Source organism: Papaver somniferum, chromosome 2, assembly GCF_003573695.1.
Source record: "Papaver somniferum cultivar HN1 chromosome 2, ASM357369v1, whole genome shotgun sequence".
NCBI lineage: Eukaryota > Viridiplantae > Streptophyta > Magnoliopsida > Ranunculales > Papaveraceae > Papaver > Papaver somniferum.
In genome coordinates this window covers 35,846,561-35,866,055 of record NC_039359.1, presented here as the reverse complement: position 1 = coordinate 35,866,055, position 19,495 = coordinate 35,846,561, and the positions used below count along the sequence as shown (strand labels likewise).

Genomic DNA, 19,495 nt, shown 5'->3' with positions numbered 1-19,495 from the left:
GATATTGCTCAACATATTCTTGGTTTATTTACAGAGCTAACGAAAGATGATGAAGATGAAACAGCTAAATTATTCGTTGATATGCTACTCGAATACAATCCTTTGCCTATATTTGTTTGTTGTATTATGAGGCTTGCTGATAGTTCTGAAAACGATGAGGTTGTTTGCAGTACATTTGTTACTATGGTGAGTATGATGAAGCTTCGACCATCTGTTGTAGATAGTTTGATCGAGGAAACCCAACTGTCTAATTGGATAACAGACAAACTCCAAGCTGATGCATGTGATGATAATAAAAGGGCTGCTGCGGCAATATTAAGGATTGTTTTGGATTTCGGTGAAAAAAAACAGATTTAGGGGGGATGCATGCTAAACAAGCTGTTTTAAGGACTATTTACCTTATGCCTCCTTTACTTATTATCCGTCCCGCTTGGAACAAGATATGCTGAATCATTTGTGTGATTGTTTATATTGGCTGGTAGAGCGTGTCCCGAATGAACTGATGTTTCCGGATGCAGAAGGAGTGGAGTTGATGGTTTCTATTATAAAGAATGGGAACTTGGATTATTTCCATGAGTATGCAATTGAGATGCTTGAAATTGCATTGACGATGTGTAAGAATTTTGTGGATGCTGCAGTTCCCACTTCCATGGTCAGGAAGGAGAAAATGAAGTACACTTAATTATATCTCTCTTGGGAAAACTATGTGGTTGCATTGGATTCGATACAAGAATAGATTCCTTGCTAGTTCAGTATATCGAAAACAATTTAGAAATAATCGCCTGGCTGATGGAGCTCTGCAAGCAATGTTCCAGTAAAGTTGCAGCAGTAGCGAAGCTTCAGCCTGAACATGAAGATCAAGAGTTGGTTGCTGATATTTTCGGGTATCTTTGGAATTCCAAGAATGATACAATAAGAAACAAAATTAAACAACTAGGAGTTTGAACAAAAAATATCAATGGATAATGTCAGGATATCCTAGCGAGGTCTGGAATTTTGACTCCCTTGAGGTAAATAGAGGTTAAAACCTTTGTTATGAGTTACGTACAAAAAACTCATGTGAGCTCTCTGCTTTTTGATCAATGTTTACTCTGGACTCTGGAGAGATGCTTCATCCAAGGAAGTAATTTCTTCTCCTTTCTTTCAGCAGCATCCTCCCTTACTGTGGTCTGGCCTTGTTTGGAGCCGGTGATAGTCATCCCAGCTGACAAACTAATTCCTGGATACCATCATCTTGTTAAATTTTAAAAGTGTTAAAATTTTAGACACATTTTATTAAACTTTTTATGGTTAGGCTCCATTATTTTTGTTTAAGAAGGCTGACCATTGAAATTAACATACTAGTACTACTTTTTTTTGTTAGAAACATTGTTCCTACTCTTAAGAAGATCTGTCAAAACAACAATACTAAATAAGGCAAATTATTTGCTAGTAGAAGGTGGTTAATACTTAATATCCACCAGTGAGCAACGATGTTAGACAAAACAAAATTTGTGGAGCGAACTAACCATTTGCTGAGAAAGATTTCTTGTCTGCCTCTCTTTAAAAATTCTAGATAAAGAGTAAGTGGAGACTGGAGTGATAACCACTTAGCAAATTAGTGGAGAGAAGAGCACTGAAGTCTGAACAGACAACCACAAATTATAAGAATTGTAGTCTTGGAACCAAGAACACAACAGATCGAATGGCTAACATAATAACCTCATTAGCTAGAAAACAATTATGTACCAAGCTCAGTATAGTGAAACTAGAAAACAATCCTACTGCAGTGAAATAATTTCATTAGGTTCTGTTACAAGTGGAAGTTCAAATCAATGGCAGGCTCCAGGAGGTAAAAAAAACAAAATGCTCGTCTCATCAACATCAGGGAGGTCGAAACCAAATGTTTCTTTTCCTTCATAAAAACATAACACAGATGATTCTCAGTCCCCCCAAGTGCTAGCTAAGCTAGACTGATTAAAGAGGTTCATTATTGACTTAAGTCCAACAACAAGATCAAATATTAAGATGAAGTGAAACTTAAGCATAACAAGTTTAACTAATAGTTCCTTTAAAATGATATTACAACTATATCATACTTGACCTGCTGAGCATGGGAAAAGCAAACAGAAGAAATGAAAAGGCCATCATATTCATATAGCTATTACTAATTGGCTTATTGCTGCAGGGAATCCATTTCTCACAAGAGGGCCATCAAGAAATGCTTCTATTTAGCTCCTTGAGGCCATATTCTCAGATTTCTGCAGGTGGTTTGGAAGAAGAGACAATAACAAATAAGTGATCATTGAGGTGATATTCTAAATCCAAATGCACACTTTCATCATAATTTGCACCAACCCAAATAAGAAGTAAATTGTGAAAACAATAAGCTGATATTTTGGGGTCTTTTAATAGTTACTGAACTGCAAACTAGTTGTGTTACCAATTGTCCATATAGACGAATAATCAAGCATGTTCGGAGCTTATTTTCCTACTCAAGCCACTGTGACAGTGAATTATTCAGAAGAAATGAGCGGAAAAACATTAAAATCATATCTAACTACAAATATGTTTCCTTATCATTGTCCTGTAAATTGAATGCTAAGTAAAAAAGAAACGGTACTAACCTGTTCAGTGTATGGCAAATACTTCCCATCTAGTGTAAGAACAACACGGTCCTTTCCATCAGCACCCTTAACTTTGTCAACAGAACAATAGAAATCTATAGCAGACATAATCCCATCCCCAAATTCCTCATTTATAATTTCCTTAATACTTTCCCCAAAATGCATCACAGCTTCATTCAACCTATAAATAGTAGGTTCTTGTATGAGACTAGGATTGTAACTTCTCATGGGTGGTTTCATCATCTCTTCGACCACTTCATCGGGTAGCTCCGGCAGCACTGCCCGCAGTTTAGATGCAGTTTCAGGCTTCAATTGGGCTTGTCTTTTAAAGAGCTGAGCAACATAGACGTTCGTCAGACCAGTTTCTTGTGCTATTTCGGTGAATGATTTTCCGGATTTTTGTTTCGCTGCTTGAAGATGACTCACAACCTTTCCTTTGGTATCTTCCATTATTGTTATTATCGAGAAATGAATACGCTGTTTTCTTGTTGCCACTTTGTTCACATATGTTAGGTGAGTGCGAGTTTTATATAATACACAGTGCTTGGACAGGGGACGAGTATTGTAAATAGGGGTTTGTAGACGTGGATCTCTAAACAACAGGCTATCTTTCTCTACGGTAAGGATTACCAAATACATCCAGTGATTGTGGCAACTCCATGTAACAGTCATCACATGTATGTAATAGTCTTGTTTGATGCGCAATATTACTGGTGTTACACTATGAATCTGTGTATTGATATCAATTTCTGCTAGAAGTTACAAGTTAACATATTTAAAACCAGAAAACATATTCAATTTCTGCTGGAAAAGTTAACATACTTGAAAACGTATTCAATTTCTTGAGTTCCTTTGTTCCTGTCTTTGTTTATTATTCAAGGCATTAGGCATGGAAAGGAGTATGGGACCCGAGTGATCTCATGGCTTACATCATCATTTTTATTCAGATTACACTTAAATTTTGATTGTTATTATCTTCTTAAATGCTCCGTCCGTAAAGGATCAATTTCCTTAAATTAAGAAATTTTTTGATTTTATATATTTTTATGTTTTTTTCTATTTATCTTTAATTTATTGACGATTCCCAAACAAATAAATAGAAACAATAAGTAAAATTTCGTTTTGAAATTTGGACTCCACCAGGGTACAAGAGAAAAATGAAAACCCGCCTATTCTACAGGGAGGGAGTGCAATTAAGAATCTAAGATTATTATGTTTGCAAATCCACAAACTGTAGAACATGACTATGGTCGTCAATGGTCAGTTCACGTTAAAGGTATTTTTTATATATAAACGCTCAAGGTATTCCAATGTCAATGGTAATTCGGTTCCATTGGCCAACTCATACACCTAGCCAAATCAACATCTAAACAGGAATCGACAATTCACTGTTAAACAAAACCAGGGGAAACTTTTTGAGCTTCAATGCGTTAAATCTCTCGTTAAAGGAGAAAATTAGTGCTAAAATCTCAGCTCAAAGTTTAGTATCGGCAACATTCAGCACTGATATCGCTACTGCAATTTAAACGTATCAGCGACTCTAATTATGTTGCCTATTGGACAGACTTATAAAACTATAAAGTAAATCTGGATGTAGGATAACTAAAATGTAAATTTGGGGAGAAATTATTAGATAACTCAGTAGTGGCGATAATAATTAGGTTCGATTCAGCCTGCAATTATCCTCAGCTTTAATTCAGAAGAGGGAGCTTGTTATCCTCATTGCAATCTAATTTTTAATTTCCCCCAAATAATAATCAAGAATCTTAAATAACACATTTCAAAATCAATAGTTAAAAAAGCCTGAAAATAGATTGAGAATTGATAAACTGAAAAGAGATTGCTCAGCTCAGCGGGTGTATCGACACGCAAATATTTTCTCGACCGAGAAAAACCTGCAATCCGGTCTGTTGAGCTTGAATTTTATGGAGTCATCACCGCAATCTTTTTAATTCATTTTCAATTCTCAAACCTAAAACCCTAATGACACAAAAAATGTGAGAAACCCTAAATATGACAATTTGTGAAAAATGTACCAGGAGGAGACAAATCCATAGAAGGGAAATCCAACTCTGGATTGTAAAAGAGTCCCCCCACATTGGATTTAATTTGTGCCTCTAGAACAAAGCATCCAAGAAATCGATCTACAGATCTCAAACTCTTGAAGCCGAAAGAGGAGGCAAATCTAAGTAAACAAGCAATTATTTAACAAAAGAAAGAAAAAACTTGAAACAAAAAAGAGTTTGTGGCGATGGAGAAAAGAACTGGCATATGATGTTGGGGGATAAAAAGTATATTTATAGTAGAGCAGAAGGTCTTAAAACGAAACCCTAATCTTATTGGATGCAGTTTCAGCACTCGGGGTTCAGAGGAAGGCCTCTTGGACTTGAATATCAGCTCTCTTATACTGAGCCAGAAGTGCGCCTTAAGGGCCCAACGGAGAATTTGGTTGTAATAATTTTGAACCATGATATTGGGCATACCAAAAACTTTCAAGGCATACAAAGGACTAGTCCTAACTTGGGTGACCTTATAAGGGGTACCCTATGGGTGGTTTAATTACCTATATGCCCTTAAATCCTATAAATTACTAATCTATCTCTAACCTTAATACAAAAATCTATAATCATAAACCTAAAATCAGTTTCAACCCCTTCTTCTTCCTCCTCATCCTCCACAGCCGAACCCACCTTCTTCTCTTTTTTTTTCATCGTATCATCGCCGAAATTTAATCGTCGATTCGTGAAAATTTAGTCGACGATTAAACTCATCTATATAATAGTTCGCCGTAAGCCAGTATCTCGTTCTAATCGAGCGATTGAACAACCCATTGAAGAAGAAGAAGATTTAGAGAGTGAAGAAGAAACTCAAAATCAACCACAAAATCAACCGGAAGAAGAGATTGAAGAAGAACCAACTCCAGAAATGAGAATAAGAAGGTTAGTTTTACAAACTCATCTCGTATTTGATGTTTTTGATTGGTTTGATTGATTTAATTCGTCAAAATCATGTTTCTGCGGCGGTTACAGGGTATGGTTCGGCGCAAAACAAATCTTAGATGTGCGCCGAGCTGTTCTTGAAACTGAACCCTGAAAGTGCATATGAACGGCTCGGCGTATATCTGAAATCCGTTTTGAGCCGAACTTAGTGAAATAGAGACTTATATTTAGGATCGGCTTATTTGATGGTGTTAGTTTTGTGCCGAATATGTTTTGTGAATTTCAGAAATTTTGCATGTGCGTAGGATCGGCTTGTATGGTAGTATTAGTTTTGTGCCGAATAATTGTTGTTTGAATTTCAGAATTTTTGCATGTGCTTATGATCGGCTTGTATGATTGTATTAGTTTTGCGCCGAATAAAGGTTTCAATTCATAAGTCTAGATTCGGCTTATTCGATAGTATTAGGGTTGCGCCGAATATCATTGTTAAAATTTCATAAATTTTACAAGTGTATAGGATCGGCTTATTTGTATGATATCATGTTGCGCCGAATACATGTTTGAGTTCATAACCATAGACTAGGCTTATTCGACGGTATCGGTTGTGAGCCGAATATATAGGATCGGCTTATAATTGTTTTGTGGTATGAGCCGATCCACTCTCTGTGTAAGCTAATAAAAATTTCAAGACATGATTCGGCTCATATGTGTTATTTCGGGTAAGCCGAGCCTTCTTATTTTCTTACAAGTTTTTGGCTTTCCAAATCTCTTTGTTGTTCGAATTAGTCTTATAACTTTCATACTTGTGTCGGGTCCAATGCAGCTACAAAGAGGAAGAAGATGGAGGTAACACCTTCTACTTCTAAAACTCCCGATCCTAGAGGATGAGGTAAGAAAAAATTGGGAGCGGGAGCTAGAGGAGGAATTTTAGAAGAAGAAGCTGAACAAGTAAGAATTGAAAGACAAGAAGAAGGAATAGCTGAAGATGAAGAAGTTGATGATAATCAAGAAGTTCATCAAGAAACACAACCCCAAGGAAAACCCAAGAAAGACAAGAAAGGTAAGAAGGTGGCAGAACCCGAGAAAGAAAAGAACGATGATGATCGACGGATCACTGGTTTACACATTCCTGATGATGACGTAATTACACCTCGATCAGATGGTTTGCCTCATGGTCTTCCGGAAGATGGAGGAAATGTGTTGATTGGTTATGCCGATTCTTGGGCGAAGAAAATTTATGAGACTCTTGATCACAATCGTGCAGTCCGAGTATTGAGACACCAGAGGGCAGCGGAATGGAGTCTTGATGAAGAGGTTCCTGAGGTGATTGCTTACGTACAACGCAGTGCTTTATGGCCTATCATCAATTATGAACATAAGGAATATGATAGTGTGTCGGCCTCTGCATTTACCGAGCGCTTTTGTCCAGAAACTTACACATTTCAATTACCTTTTGGAGAGATGGAAATCACTCCTGATGAGGCTAGTAAGATTACAGGCCTTAAAGCAAGGGGTGTAAGTGTGGACGCTGGTTTTTATGACATGAGTTGAGATGAGCTATATAATTTGTACCTGGAATGCCTTGGTTGGGGTTCACAGAAAACTGAGTTGGAATTTTGTCGATCAGTTAAAGATGTCGATACCGTTTGCATACCAGGTGGCAGAAATAAGAAGAATAAGAAGATCAAGTTGACTAACTTGAAAAGGGAGTTTGAGAATACAAAGGAAAGAGTCACACAAGGTTTGTTGATAATGGATCCCGTCAAAGTGAAGCAAACCGGAACTGCCTACTTGCTTTATACTCTTGGTAGAGACATCTTTCCCGACACTACCGGAAACAAGGTAAATGCTAATTATCTCCAATTGGTAAAGAATCTTGAAACTTGTAACAAGTTTGCTTGGGGAACGGATACGCTCGCTTACCTGCTGGAGCAACTTGCCACCGCGTCTAGGTTGACAAGTACAAACATCGGAGGGAACTTCACTTTGCTCCAGGTAACTTTTGGGAGTTCAGAGTATGGTTCGGCTTATAACCATAAAATCTTTTAAGCCGAAGTTTTTACTTACTTGGTTCGACTTATAATACTTGATCCATATAAGCCGAACAGTTCTATGAGTTTGCAAACTTTAGTCTTACTTTGATGTTTCCAAGTAAAACTTGTTTCTATCAATTCAATTCCTTTGATTTTTTAATGTGGTTCTTTGGATGTAGGTGTGGATATATGACCATTTCCCAATTTTGAACTTGGCCAAAGTATTTGAGAAAGATGTCGATTATGTTGATACTGAGCCAACTGCAGCACGGTACGCGTACGAGGACTCCAAGAAAAGGAACAGAAAGAAGTTGGTGGCAAGTTTGAGAGAGACGTTAGACCGTATTGGTGTTGATGATGTCACTTTTAAACCATATGAGAAGGAAGATGAAGAAGATGAAGTTGTTGAAGATGAGGATATGCCGGTAGGTACGTATCATGGGCCATTGTGGTATCCCGGTGGTTATGTTATATACGATCCTAGGCGAGTACTTCGTCAATTAGGATGCGTCCAAAAGGTTCCTTTGTTTGACGAGAAATTCAGGTTGTTACCAAAGAGTGGTAAGGGAACTAAAAGCACCACTTCATCTTGGGAACCCAAGTATGATCCTGATCCCACCGTTGAGTTTTGGAATAATTTAGACAATCACACATTAGATGCGTCCAAGTTAACACCTTTACTTGATGATCCATGTGAAGAGGATCCGGGCTATATGGATTGGTATAACCAAATTTCTCATCCCTTCATTATCAATAAGAAAAGGCAAAATATAGCTGATAAGGGGAAGGCGAAGCCAATCAAGATCACCAACAAGTCTACTTCCGAAGATGTAGTCAAGGCTTTCAAGATTATGGTAAGAATGACTTCACTTTATACTATTTTCATATATTAGTTATGGTAAAAATGTCTTCAACCTCATGGTTTTAAGTTGTTGACAAATGAAAAAATAGGTTGTCGCGGGTAGGGAGATGTTGAAAAAAATGAAGGCCAAACTTGGTTGCAAAACACCAATGACCGTGGAAGAAAAAAAATACCTCATCAACAAGTGGGATGCAATCATCAACAAAGGACAAGGACCCGAGGAACCCGAACAAAGGCCTACCACTAAGAGGTCTCGACAAGTTGGTGAAGGTACAAGCCAAGGTGGTGCTACCGTCCAACCCGGTAATGATGCGTCGGAAGATGAAGACCAAGGTGGAAGAAGAGGTGGTCGTGCAACTAAGAAGAGGGGTCGTGGTTAAATGCCCTTTTATGTACACTTTTATGGTACACTTTTTCTTAAGTTTTAAGTACACTTTTATGGTGTTGCAAACACCTTTGCTTTTAGGTGCTGAACTTTGTTTTTAATGGTCCTTCAGGTTCGGCTTTTTCTATAATTTGAGTTATAAGCCGAGCCTTAAAAATCATTATTGGTGTAATCCAGTATTGGTGTTCCTCAAGCACGATCAGGTTGATGTTCCTCAATTTCATGTTTTAGTGATCCTTGGTATCCTCGTGAATTATGTCTACTGGATCAGGTTGATTTTCCATGGGTCCAAGCACGATCTACAAAGAATATCACAAGGTTAAACACTAGAAAGGGAATATAATAACAAGGTTCGGCGCATTCGATAATCACACTATGTGCCGAACTATAAACATTTACAGGTTTCGGCTTATACGATATCCTCAATATGTGCCGAACCACGAACAATATTTTAGGGGTGAGCATGGGCCTGTACAGACCAGTTTTCACCTCATCCCACATCCAATCCAATCAACTACGGCATCCAATCCAAATCCAATGAATGCACGGATGGACGGATTGGATACCGATAATCCAATGAATTTGTCTTAAAATCAAATTTATAATAACATAGATGACATCTTTTAAAACCTAAACATCATACATATATCATAAGAATGTCACGGACAACACCCCAAGCAAACAAGTCCTTCCAACATACACCAGTTTACCATACAAAAGTTCCCATGTTACCATACAAATCACTCCCAAAAAAACCGTACATTGAACTCCAAAAAAAAAGTCTTTACAGTTAGGACCATCTACACAGTATATACTGCACCGCCAAAAAGACAAGTCCTTGTAGACAACACCAATTTTACCATATATACCGCATCGCCAAAAATCCAGCACCACATCAGTCCAAAATCGTAACTTCTTCCACATCCTGGAACATTTTCAATGCAGCTGTAGTAAGACAAAAACATAAGAAGAAATTAGATTATCAATTGAATATATCAATTTTGTGTCTGTGATGTTAAGGTGAGGGGACATGGATAAGCATTCAGCAACAGTGAATAATCTTAAATCTAAAAATTCATATAAACAAGTTCAAATTGTTTGATTATGATACCTGAATCCAAGCTTTCAGTCTCCTCGTCAAGCTCAACGACATTTGGCTTAACTTGAAGCCAATTCTGATCGCAAATAGAGCTCGTACTGTCTTTGGATGTAATGAACTATGATACTTATCAAGGACACGACCACCAGTAGAAAAGGCAGATTTAGAAGCTATAGATGTGATAGGCTGCTAAAACATCTCGAGCAATCATGGACAAGACCTTATATTTGGTAGAATTAATCTTCCACCAATTCAAAATATCAAAGTTGTCATCTTTCACATCTTCACTGAAATCAGATAAATAGTTCTCCAACTCTGGCTTTCCGTCAGATGTTCCTTGCTATTTTAGAGATTCCTTAAACTGAGAGGCTAATCTTTTCCGAGGTCATGTTGGATGAGAAGTATCATTACATTCTGTCACTGGTGGAGGTGGTTGAGAAGCATCATTACCTTTGTAAAACTCTGAATACTCATTAAACATCGTGCTTTAACCCCCTTCATTGTGTTGCGAACCCTGTCATCAGTTGAAACCCATTCTTCCATACTTAGTAACTCTTTTAAGCAAAAAGAAAGATATGCTTCCTTGTGTCATGGGTCAAGCAACAGAGCAACGTATAACATCATGTTAATCTTATTCACTTCTCAATATGCCTCGTACTTCAATACCATAAAATCAGCCATGTTGCTCAATAAAACATCATCACTGTCAACCCATTCATGCAACTGTGCACGAATAATAACAACTTCATCTATAAATAAAGTAGCTGTAACATATGTACTTCCGGGGAATCTCAACGTAGCCTCATAGAAAGTCTCTATAAGTGGGATAAAGGCACGAGCTATTTCTCAATTAGCAGCAGTAGGCCATACCTTTGGAAGTGTTGGAACGGCTGGACCATCTCTTGAAGGAGGAGGATTAAGGAAGTCATTCGCATACCCTGTTTATCTAAATAGGTTGAATGCTGGCTCATATATTACTGCCGCTTGCAACATCTTGTAAGTTGAATTCCACCTCGTACTGACATCTAAGCTTAAAAACCTTGAATAATCAAGTTTCTCTTTTTCTACACAAGCTTTAAACTTTTTCAATCTATTTTAACTGTTGCACGTATCCGACTCATTGATTTATTATGAGTATCCATACACTCTTTCACAACTAGAGTAAGGACATGGGCTGCACACCTAAGATGCATGTGATTCCCTTTCAAAACTGTTGCCTTCCAACCAACGACTCTCCTAGACAAATAGGATATAGTTCCTTCATTTGCAGAAGCATTATCAACCGTGATGGTGAATACCTTCTCAATCTTCCACTGTAAGAGACAAGCCTCAATAGTTTTACCCAATGTTAAACATGTGCCAACAAAAAGTTAGTTAATATTTTTAATAAAATAAGGGATAGAAATAAAGAAATCAAAATAATAAAGGAAAACAATGTTCAATAATTCAAAAATATTGAGCTCAGAGAACAATGTTCAACATTTCATAGATATTGAGTTGGATAACGTACATGAATGATCTGCAACTGGACAGAAATTCAAGATCTTTTTTCTTAGCACCCAATCATTTTTGGGTTGCATCGGGACACAATCTGTTATCCGGCGGATGTCAAGAATTCAATCCGCATCTAACCCATAAGCGAACGGTCCAGATACCTACCCACAAAACTACAGTTGGGCTCGGTCAAATCCGCGAATTCCGGGCCAAATGCTCTCCCCTAGTTGTATATGCATGTACTTTTTGAATCTTGTTTTAAGGCATACCGAAATGTTTGAGGCACACTTAATAAGGATAAAATAGAGTCACTAGGTAATAAAATCAATAACCCTTGAACATCGTATATTTAATAATGACAGTATAATGCACATTGTTTTTTGGATCTTCAAGCCTGGTACCTAGATGATCACTGAGGATACTATGCAAGTCTCTAAAGCTCTTCAAATCATCCAATCCGAAGGTTCAATATTTGGTCTTCATCTCAATCTACATAAAACTGAATTTTTTGGCCTACTGTTGATGAAAGAAGTCGACTTGAAGATGTATTTCCTGCAGAAGTTTCCAGACCAACTGTAGGGGTTAAACTTCTTAAGGGACCTGTCAGTTTGAATCAATAGTTTTGTAGCGACATTTTTCTCGATTGTGTGAAGAAAACAGTACATTTGATGCATGCCATACATAGTTTAAGAAACCCCCCAAGTGAGTTATTGTTATTGCGCAATTGTGCAGGTATTCCCAAATTATATGTTACTATGAGGACTAATGCACCAATGTACCTATAGGAAGCTCAAGGTATTTTTGACACTCATGTTTTCAGTTATATGCGACGTTTGATTGTGAATGATGGGACTGGATATGGTATAATGCAACATAGATTGACTACTTTTCCTATCTGAGATGGTATTCTGGGCATATATTCTCTGTCAAACACCATTCGATATTTTTATCTTGCCTCTTGCATCCAATCCAAGCAACAACATGATACTCTGTTGCGATATTTTGGTGTATGTAGAGATGGTTTCAATTACCATCTTGCTTTAGACTCTATATTAAAGGTGTGTCATCTTGATTCTACCTCTTTCAACATTGAGTTAACTGCCCCCCATCCTATGCGTTTATTGGCAGCTAAGTACTTCAATGTTGTTAAACAAGAAATGCCAAATCCATATAACATGCTAGTTAGGGATTTAGTCTTATGGCAGTGTAATAGGTTCTCTCACGTTCGTAATTATTTGTTAATTGTGCCTATAGGTGGTCTTGGATAATGCTTTGGTCCTCGACATTTTTTGTTGTTCATTGTTATCGTCTTGATATTCCACTCTGCGAAGCGGAGAGTGTTTGTTCCTTTTGCAGTATGGATATATATATGTTTGGTGACCGTTTTCTTCAATGTGCACGCGAAATATGTTTTAAAGTTTCGACATGACTTGGTTCATGATGTTTGTTTGACATATGTTCTCGTGCTGGCATACATGCACAAAAAGAAATGGACTCAGGTTTCTTATCCGCTGAAGGAGGTGATTTAAAACCTGCAGATATTCTTGTCTATAAGTGGGATAATGGTCACGACGCTTGTTTATGTGTTACTAGTATCTTACCTTTTACAGGAGGTGGTGGTACTTTCATACCGGCGGGTCATATCTAATGTAGTTTCAAGAAAACGGAGCAAGTATCTTGACAAGTGCACTATACATGGTTATAATTTCGGTACTCTAGCTTTCACGACGTTGGGTGAGTTAGGAGATGAGACTGTGTATTTCTTGAAGCGAGTGTAGAATTTTGTAAGTAGTCATGATTCATGATGTAAATGTTAAAATTGGTGATTTTTTTTTCCATAGATTAGGAATTGATATTCAAAAAGGTGTTGGTTCCCAGATTGTTGCTAGGTTGCCGACAAGTTATTTGTAAACTCCTTTTATTTTTAAATTTTACTTTCATTATTTTATTATTTTTTTGAAAAAATAAATAATTTTTTTCTGTATTACCTATACCTAGGTTAGGCTAAGTTTGACTGGTAAGTTATCATCCGAACTTCACTACTTAGCATCCAAACTTCACTCTTATACTACAGAACCTAAGTTCGTCTGACTCGAGCAAAAAATAGGACAACCGAACTTAGCATTATTCTTCATAAGGTGAAGTTCGACTAACATTTTTTATGTTTAATTATCAGCCGAACTATTCATCATCACTTTCAGAATGAAGAACAATGAATAGTTCGGCTGATAATTCATTTCCATTATAAGCTGAACTTCACTCTATAACTGCCATAAAACCCTAGTTTTTCCAATTTAAACCTAATGTATCAATCAAACACAAGAAAATAAGATATCGGTTTGTGGGTAGTTTTTATCGTACATTTCCTTGCAGTGATTTTCTGGTTCTTGCTCTCCAATATCATTCAATTCGATTTCTACTTCTACTTCTACTTCTTCTTTTTCTTCCTTTTTACTAATTTGCAGATTAGAAAACGATTAGAGCCTGTACATTTAGTCGAAGAAAATGAAAATTGTAGTCTGGTTAGCGTCGGTTGGAGTAAAGAAGAAAATAAAAACAATTAAGAAAAAAAATCAAGAAAAAAATAGTTTCCTAATTAAGAAAAAAATCAAAATTTTTTATCAAAAGGAATGATATTTGTTATTAATAATCGAATTAGTATTCGTATAAAACTTTGGTTGGTATCCTAGTAACAATATGAGCACCAACACCTTTTTGAATAGAAACATCTAATTTATAAAAAAGAAATTTACATACACCGCTACTGGCATCATTACTAACTAGACAATTCTTCAGTCTCTTAAAAAAACACTAAGTATCATCACTAAGCTCCCCCATCGTGGAAAAGGCTAAGATACCTAAACCATAACCATGTGAAACACATTAATCTAAATATTTAGTATGTTTGCGCAATACAACCTTCAAAATACCTTGGCCCAGAATGAAAGCACGAATACCTTCACCTGTGAAGGATGAAACGCCTGTAACATTCATACAAACATCTTGGACGTTCTCCCAATTATGAACAAGAATATCTGCAGAGCGCGAATCTCTATTATCATCTGTCAAAAACCCAATGACAACTTCTTTACGTGCAGGCATGCCAGCCTTGTAACAAATGTCAGCAATTACGTCACGCACAAGGTCATGCCGAAACTTGAGTCCAACATCTTTGGAAAAATGGAGAGCATGATCACCAAAAATATCCATGGGCGTATTGCGGCTTGAGCATAAGCCACCTTCGACAAACAAAGGGATACAAAGGCGATATCAAACTACAACTCTGAACTGTCTTGGTCCAAGGCATTGATTCATAAGTCACTTTCATGAACTAGTTAAAACACAAGACGCGATCTTTTCTTATGGGAAACAAAAATATATGAAGCTAGAATAAGTGTGATAGCTAAACAAATTCAGTTTTGTAGATTTTCACTTTTAAAAAGCTAAGCAGACAACCAATTCCTAATGCACCCCTGTTGTTTTGCTGAAAGCATTTTTAGAGGATGACAACTTGAAATGGCCCTGGTCCAGATGGCTTCCCAACTATTTTTTACCAAACACAATGGCATCTTATTAGTCAGGATTTAGTGTATGTTTTTCAACAGTTCTCTTTAAAGATTGATCAACCCACCATACTATATATGATTTCATACCGATAGGTTTTTGTAACACCTCATATACATTTGTGTCCAAACGTGTTAAAGTGAGAAGAATGCCGCTTGATAAATCTCTCAGTTTTTCATCAATTCAATTTCTGATTGATTTTCAGTTACAAGATATGATGAATCTCGGGTTATTTTAAACCTTTACATAATCGGCACAACAGATGACTGCTGTCACCGGTTACTAACGTACAATTTAACTAACATCTGTTAGTTGTCACATGCCTACATATACAAGCACAAACTATTCAAAGACACGCATATTTGGCATGATCAAAATGTTATTCTCTAACACACATCCCCCCACCCCACCCCTCCCCCCCCCCCCCACCCCACCCCCCACCCCGCAAGTGCAGTGTCGATGGAGAAGCAAAGACACTAAGCTTGAGTCTGAGAATATCAAACCTGGTAGAGGATATACCTTTTGAAAAAGCGGGGGTATAACAACCACAACCAATATTTCGACTAGCAATCTGTATGGACTAACTCCAATACACTTTCTAGAGAATCAACTAGACAGTCAGACTCAATCTAGATAAAAGTATATCAAAGAATTTAATATCTCAATCTCTCGATTTGATCTATACTCAAGAAAATAGAAATCTGCGAGTCTTTATCAAATACTAGAGAGATAACTTGGATGGTACCAAATACCAATATCCAAGTGTCAATCAATTTAAATCAACAACCAAAGGTCGGAAATTCTAATTGATTGAACTAACGCACAACCTGTGATATTTTAATTATAAAGACAAACAATATAATGCGCAAATATAAATAATACAGATACCAGAATTTTGTTAACGAGGAAACCGCAAATGCAGAAAAACCCCGGGACCTAGTCCAGATTGAAAACACACTGTATTAAGCCGTTACAGACACTAGCCTACTACAAACTAACTTCGGTCTGGACTGTAGTTGAACCCCAATCAATCTCACACTGATCCAAGGTATAGTTGCGCTCCTTACGTCTATGATCCCAGCAGGATACCACGCACTTGATTCCCTTAGATGATCTCACCCACAACTAAGAGTTGCTACGACCCAAAGTCGAAGACTTAATAAACAAATCTGTATCACACAGAAAAGTCTATGAATTGAATAAATTTGTCTCCCACAGAAATACCCAAGAGTTTTTGTTCCGTCTTATGATAAATCAAGGTGAACAGGAACCAATTGATAACCCGGACTTATATTCCCGAAGAACAACGTAGTATTATCAATCACCTCACAATAATCTTAATCGACGCGGCGAAAGAAGATATTGTGGAATCAAAAACGATGAGACGAAGATATTTGTGACTACTTTTATACCTTGCCTATCGGAGATATCAATCTCAAGCCAATCTTTGCGATTATACTCGTACGATAGAAACATCAAGATCATATCACACAAATACGAGAAAGTAGTATCGGTCTGGCTTCACAATCCCAATGAAGTCTTTAAGTCGTTAACCTGGTTTAAGAAAAGAAAACCAAAGGTTAAAGGAGAATCGACTCTATCTTACAACTAGTATCACACGTAAGGTGTGGGGATTAGATTTCCCAGTTGCTAGAGTAATCCCATATATAGTCTTTCAAATCAGGGTTTGCAATCAATGTTAGCTTAGTAACAAAGCATTCAATATTCACCGTCAGATGAAAACCTGATTAGATTCAAGCTAATATCTTTCAACCGTTAGATCGAAAACCTAGTTTGTTACACACAAATGAAATGCACATTTCTAGGTTTGTATAACCGTACCCAAACATGTACATTTGTTGGTTCAACAATAGTTAACCAAATGGTTAGCCATGTGAGCGCTTTCATATCAACCATCTTCTTCTTCACCATAACTAGTTCAAATGACTCAAATGAACTAGTTAGAGAGTTATTCAATTGCAAGAAAATCTTATGTACTACAAAAGACACAATTGAAGCAAAAACGATTTGATTCACTCGAATCGCTTCACGAACTTTATACCACGGTTTGCAAATAACATTCCTTAGTTTATATAAAATAAGTTCACAAACAATCGTCTTTATATATAACCTAAATCAAGTTCGTGGACTTAAGTTCCCGGAAGGAGTTCCCGAACTCCGGAAGATTTTCTCGGGTCGAGAATTTCCGCCAGTTCACGAACTGGGTTCGCGGACTGAGATCGCAGCCTGAGTTCACGGCTCTTGTTCCGGTTCTCTTGATCAACAAAGTTCGCAAACTTCGGTTCAAGGATAAGGACTTATACATATATGTGTTTCCACAACAATGCTTATATCCATCAATGGTTATATAATCTAAACTCTCATTTCAATCATTGAAACATTCTTAGAGGACGTTATATAGTTGTATTAATGGTGGTTTTTAGCTTAGGGTTAGAATTGTAAAACCTTACATCTGATGTGACGTCACTCTGTAAGGAAACGGAGCCATGAGTGTCAACCTCTTCACTGGCACATTTATTGAGCAACTCAATACTTTCTTATGAAATTTACCCAGAATGGTGCATGTAGCAACAATCCCAGGCATTCTGTAAATTTTGGCACCTTGCCTACACTCAATTAATATAAGTTTCTTTGAATGTTTTTCGTGCTATGTTCCCTGGCTGAACCCTTAATGTTGATATGGCATGACAATTTGTGTTCACTCGTAGTAGAGTAGCACGAATTTCCAAATATCAAGGATAAGGTCTTTGCATAAGGTATTCAATCAGAAAGCATGCTGCTCTCTGGCAACGAACTTAAAAGAACTCTGTGTCAACACATAGAATCCAATCAATTATCCTGACTATTTTACAAAAGTTGGGGTTTTGCGCCTTGCGCAGTATATCAGACCTTGCTTGTCGAAATTTAGCCTAGGAAAACTAGGTAATTAATCTGCCACAGATTAACAGATGCAAAATCTTTCCCAGAATCAGAAAACAAGGATCCGCAGGATAGGAGCAGCAACTAATAGAGGCGTGGCCATGCCTTAGGCCAACCGACGCTATTTGCCATTGGCCACGCCCCATCCTAAACTGGTCCTATTTCCCTCGACCAATCAGGTCGCCTTAAACTCGCCACACGCCAAGTTCTGGCTGGTCCCATACTTGCCGGCCCTATTTCCCATCGACCAATCAGGTCGCACTAAGCCTGCCACGCGCACCAAAAGGGTGGCCACACCCATACTTGGCCGGCTCCCTGCTTTCATTGACCAATCAGGTTGCTCTAAACCTGCCACATCTTTAAAAAGGGTGGAAATCGTGTCAAAAGGTTACCCTACCTAGTTGGCTTCCCAAAACCATGCCAACATGCTAACGGCATGTCAAACATGCCAAAAACAAACATGCCAGGCGCACATGCCAAACGACATTCCAAACGCGCATGCCAGGCGCACATGCCAAATGGCATGCCGAACATGCCAAAAGCATGCCAATCGCACACGCCAAACAGGCATGCCAAGTGCACACGCCAAACGTACCACCTACTGCATACTACAAGCCATATACGCTAATTAGGGTTTCGACGTGCCAAACCCTAATTAGGCAAGTTATCGCGCCAACCGAGCCAAACAATGTTCCACAGAACATGGGGATCAATGTGGCCATTAAAACTGATGTCGCCACACCACGTTTGAATCTAACGCCAACGCCTCCTAAATCTAGTGGCCATGGATACGTCAGGTGCCACTTGCACCTCCGTGCCACTGACATGCACGAGCCATGCCATCCATGCTGCAATGCCGCTGGCATGCACCAAAGGTGCCATTGCGCCATTACCAAGCGCCAATGGAAGGTAACCATAATCAACGGCTACCCTTCCTCATGAGATGTGATCTCAACCATCCAAGTTTGCCACCAAATTGCCAGACTTGTGGAAACTTTTAGGCGACCCGCCGCCTAAATCTAGTGGCCATGGCTACGCCAGGTTCCACTTGCACCACCGTGCCACTGACATGCATGAGCCATGCCAGCTATGCTGCAATACCGCTGGCATGCACCAAAGGTGCCATTGCGCCATTACCAGGCGCCAACAGAAGGTAGCCATAATGAACGACCATCCTTCATCATGAGATACAATCTCAGCCATCAAAGTCCGCCACCGAGCCGGCAGGCTTGTGGCAAGTTCCAGGCGACCAGCCAAGACAAACCTAATAGCATCGCATGCTATTTTCCTGTGGCAAGCCTCTTGATTTTAACTTTCCACACGTAGAAAATTTCTACGTGTTTTCCACGAAAACACTCGAGACATCAAAGATGTCACAAATGGGGGGATACTCATCAGGGGTATTGATCTGGCGGTTTACAGCGTGCGGCGTGCAATACGCCCGTTACAAGAAAGTGTCATGAAGAAAGGCGGTTAGTAATGGCAAGAAGTAATGGTGTAAACGTTTCCTTCATCATGGAAGCATAAATTCTGACGTTACACGTTACTCAACTCTTCCACTACTCAATCGTTT

The 19,495-nt window shown here is 38.2% G+C and overlaps 1 protein-coding gene and 2 non-coding genes across 3 annotated transcripts; all 3 read right to left on the bottom strand.

The window, feature by feature from the left end:
• Nucleotides 1-1,764: 1,764 nt before the first annotated feature.
• On the bottom strand, nucleotides 1,765-3,412 carry LOC113347364 (cyanate hydratase-like). Its single transcript, XM_026591005.1, has 2 exons — nucleotides 2,607-3,412; nucleotides 1,765-2,240 (listed from the first exon to the last, which is right to left on the bottom strand). Exons 1-2 carry the CDS (start codon nucleotides 3,276-3,278, stop codon nucleotides 2,211-2,213), a joined length of 702 nt encoding a protein of 233 aa, XP_026446790.1. The 5' UTR covers nucleotides 3,279-3,412; the 3' UTR covers nucleotides 1,765-2,210.
• An 828-nt stretch (nucleotides 3,413-4,240) lies between these two features.
• Nucleotides 4,241-4,339, bottom strand: LOC113354917. The gene has a single exon (XR_003362110.1). It is a non-coding gene; the product is annotated as a small nucleolar RNA R30/Z108 (small nucleolar RNA).
• A 105-nt stretch (nucleotides 4,340-4,444) lies between these two features.
• On the bottom strand, nucleotides 4,445-4,551 carry LOC113354848. The gene has a single exon (XR_003362055.1). It is a non-coding gene; the product is annotated as a small nucleolar RNA Z107/R87 (small nucleolar RNA).
• Between the last annotated feature and the right edge of the window lie 14,944 nt (nucleotides 4,552-19,495).

Bases quoted from the DNA above. Each gene is read 5' to 3' on its own strand.
- LOC113347364 (XM_026591005.1), bottom strand. From the start codon at position 3,278: ATGACTGTTACATGGAGTTGCCACAATCACTGGATGTATTTGGTAATC. The intron at 2,241-2,606 runs GTTAGTACCGTT...AACCACCTGCAG, and splicing joins ATTTGCCATACACTGAACAG to AAATCTGAGAATATGGCCTC.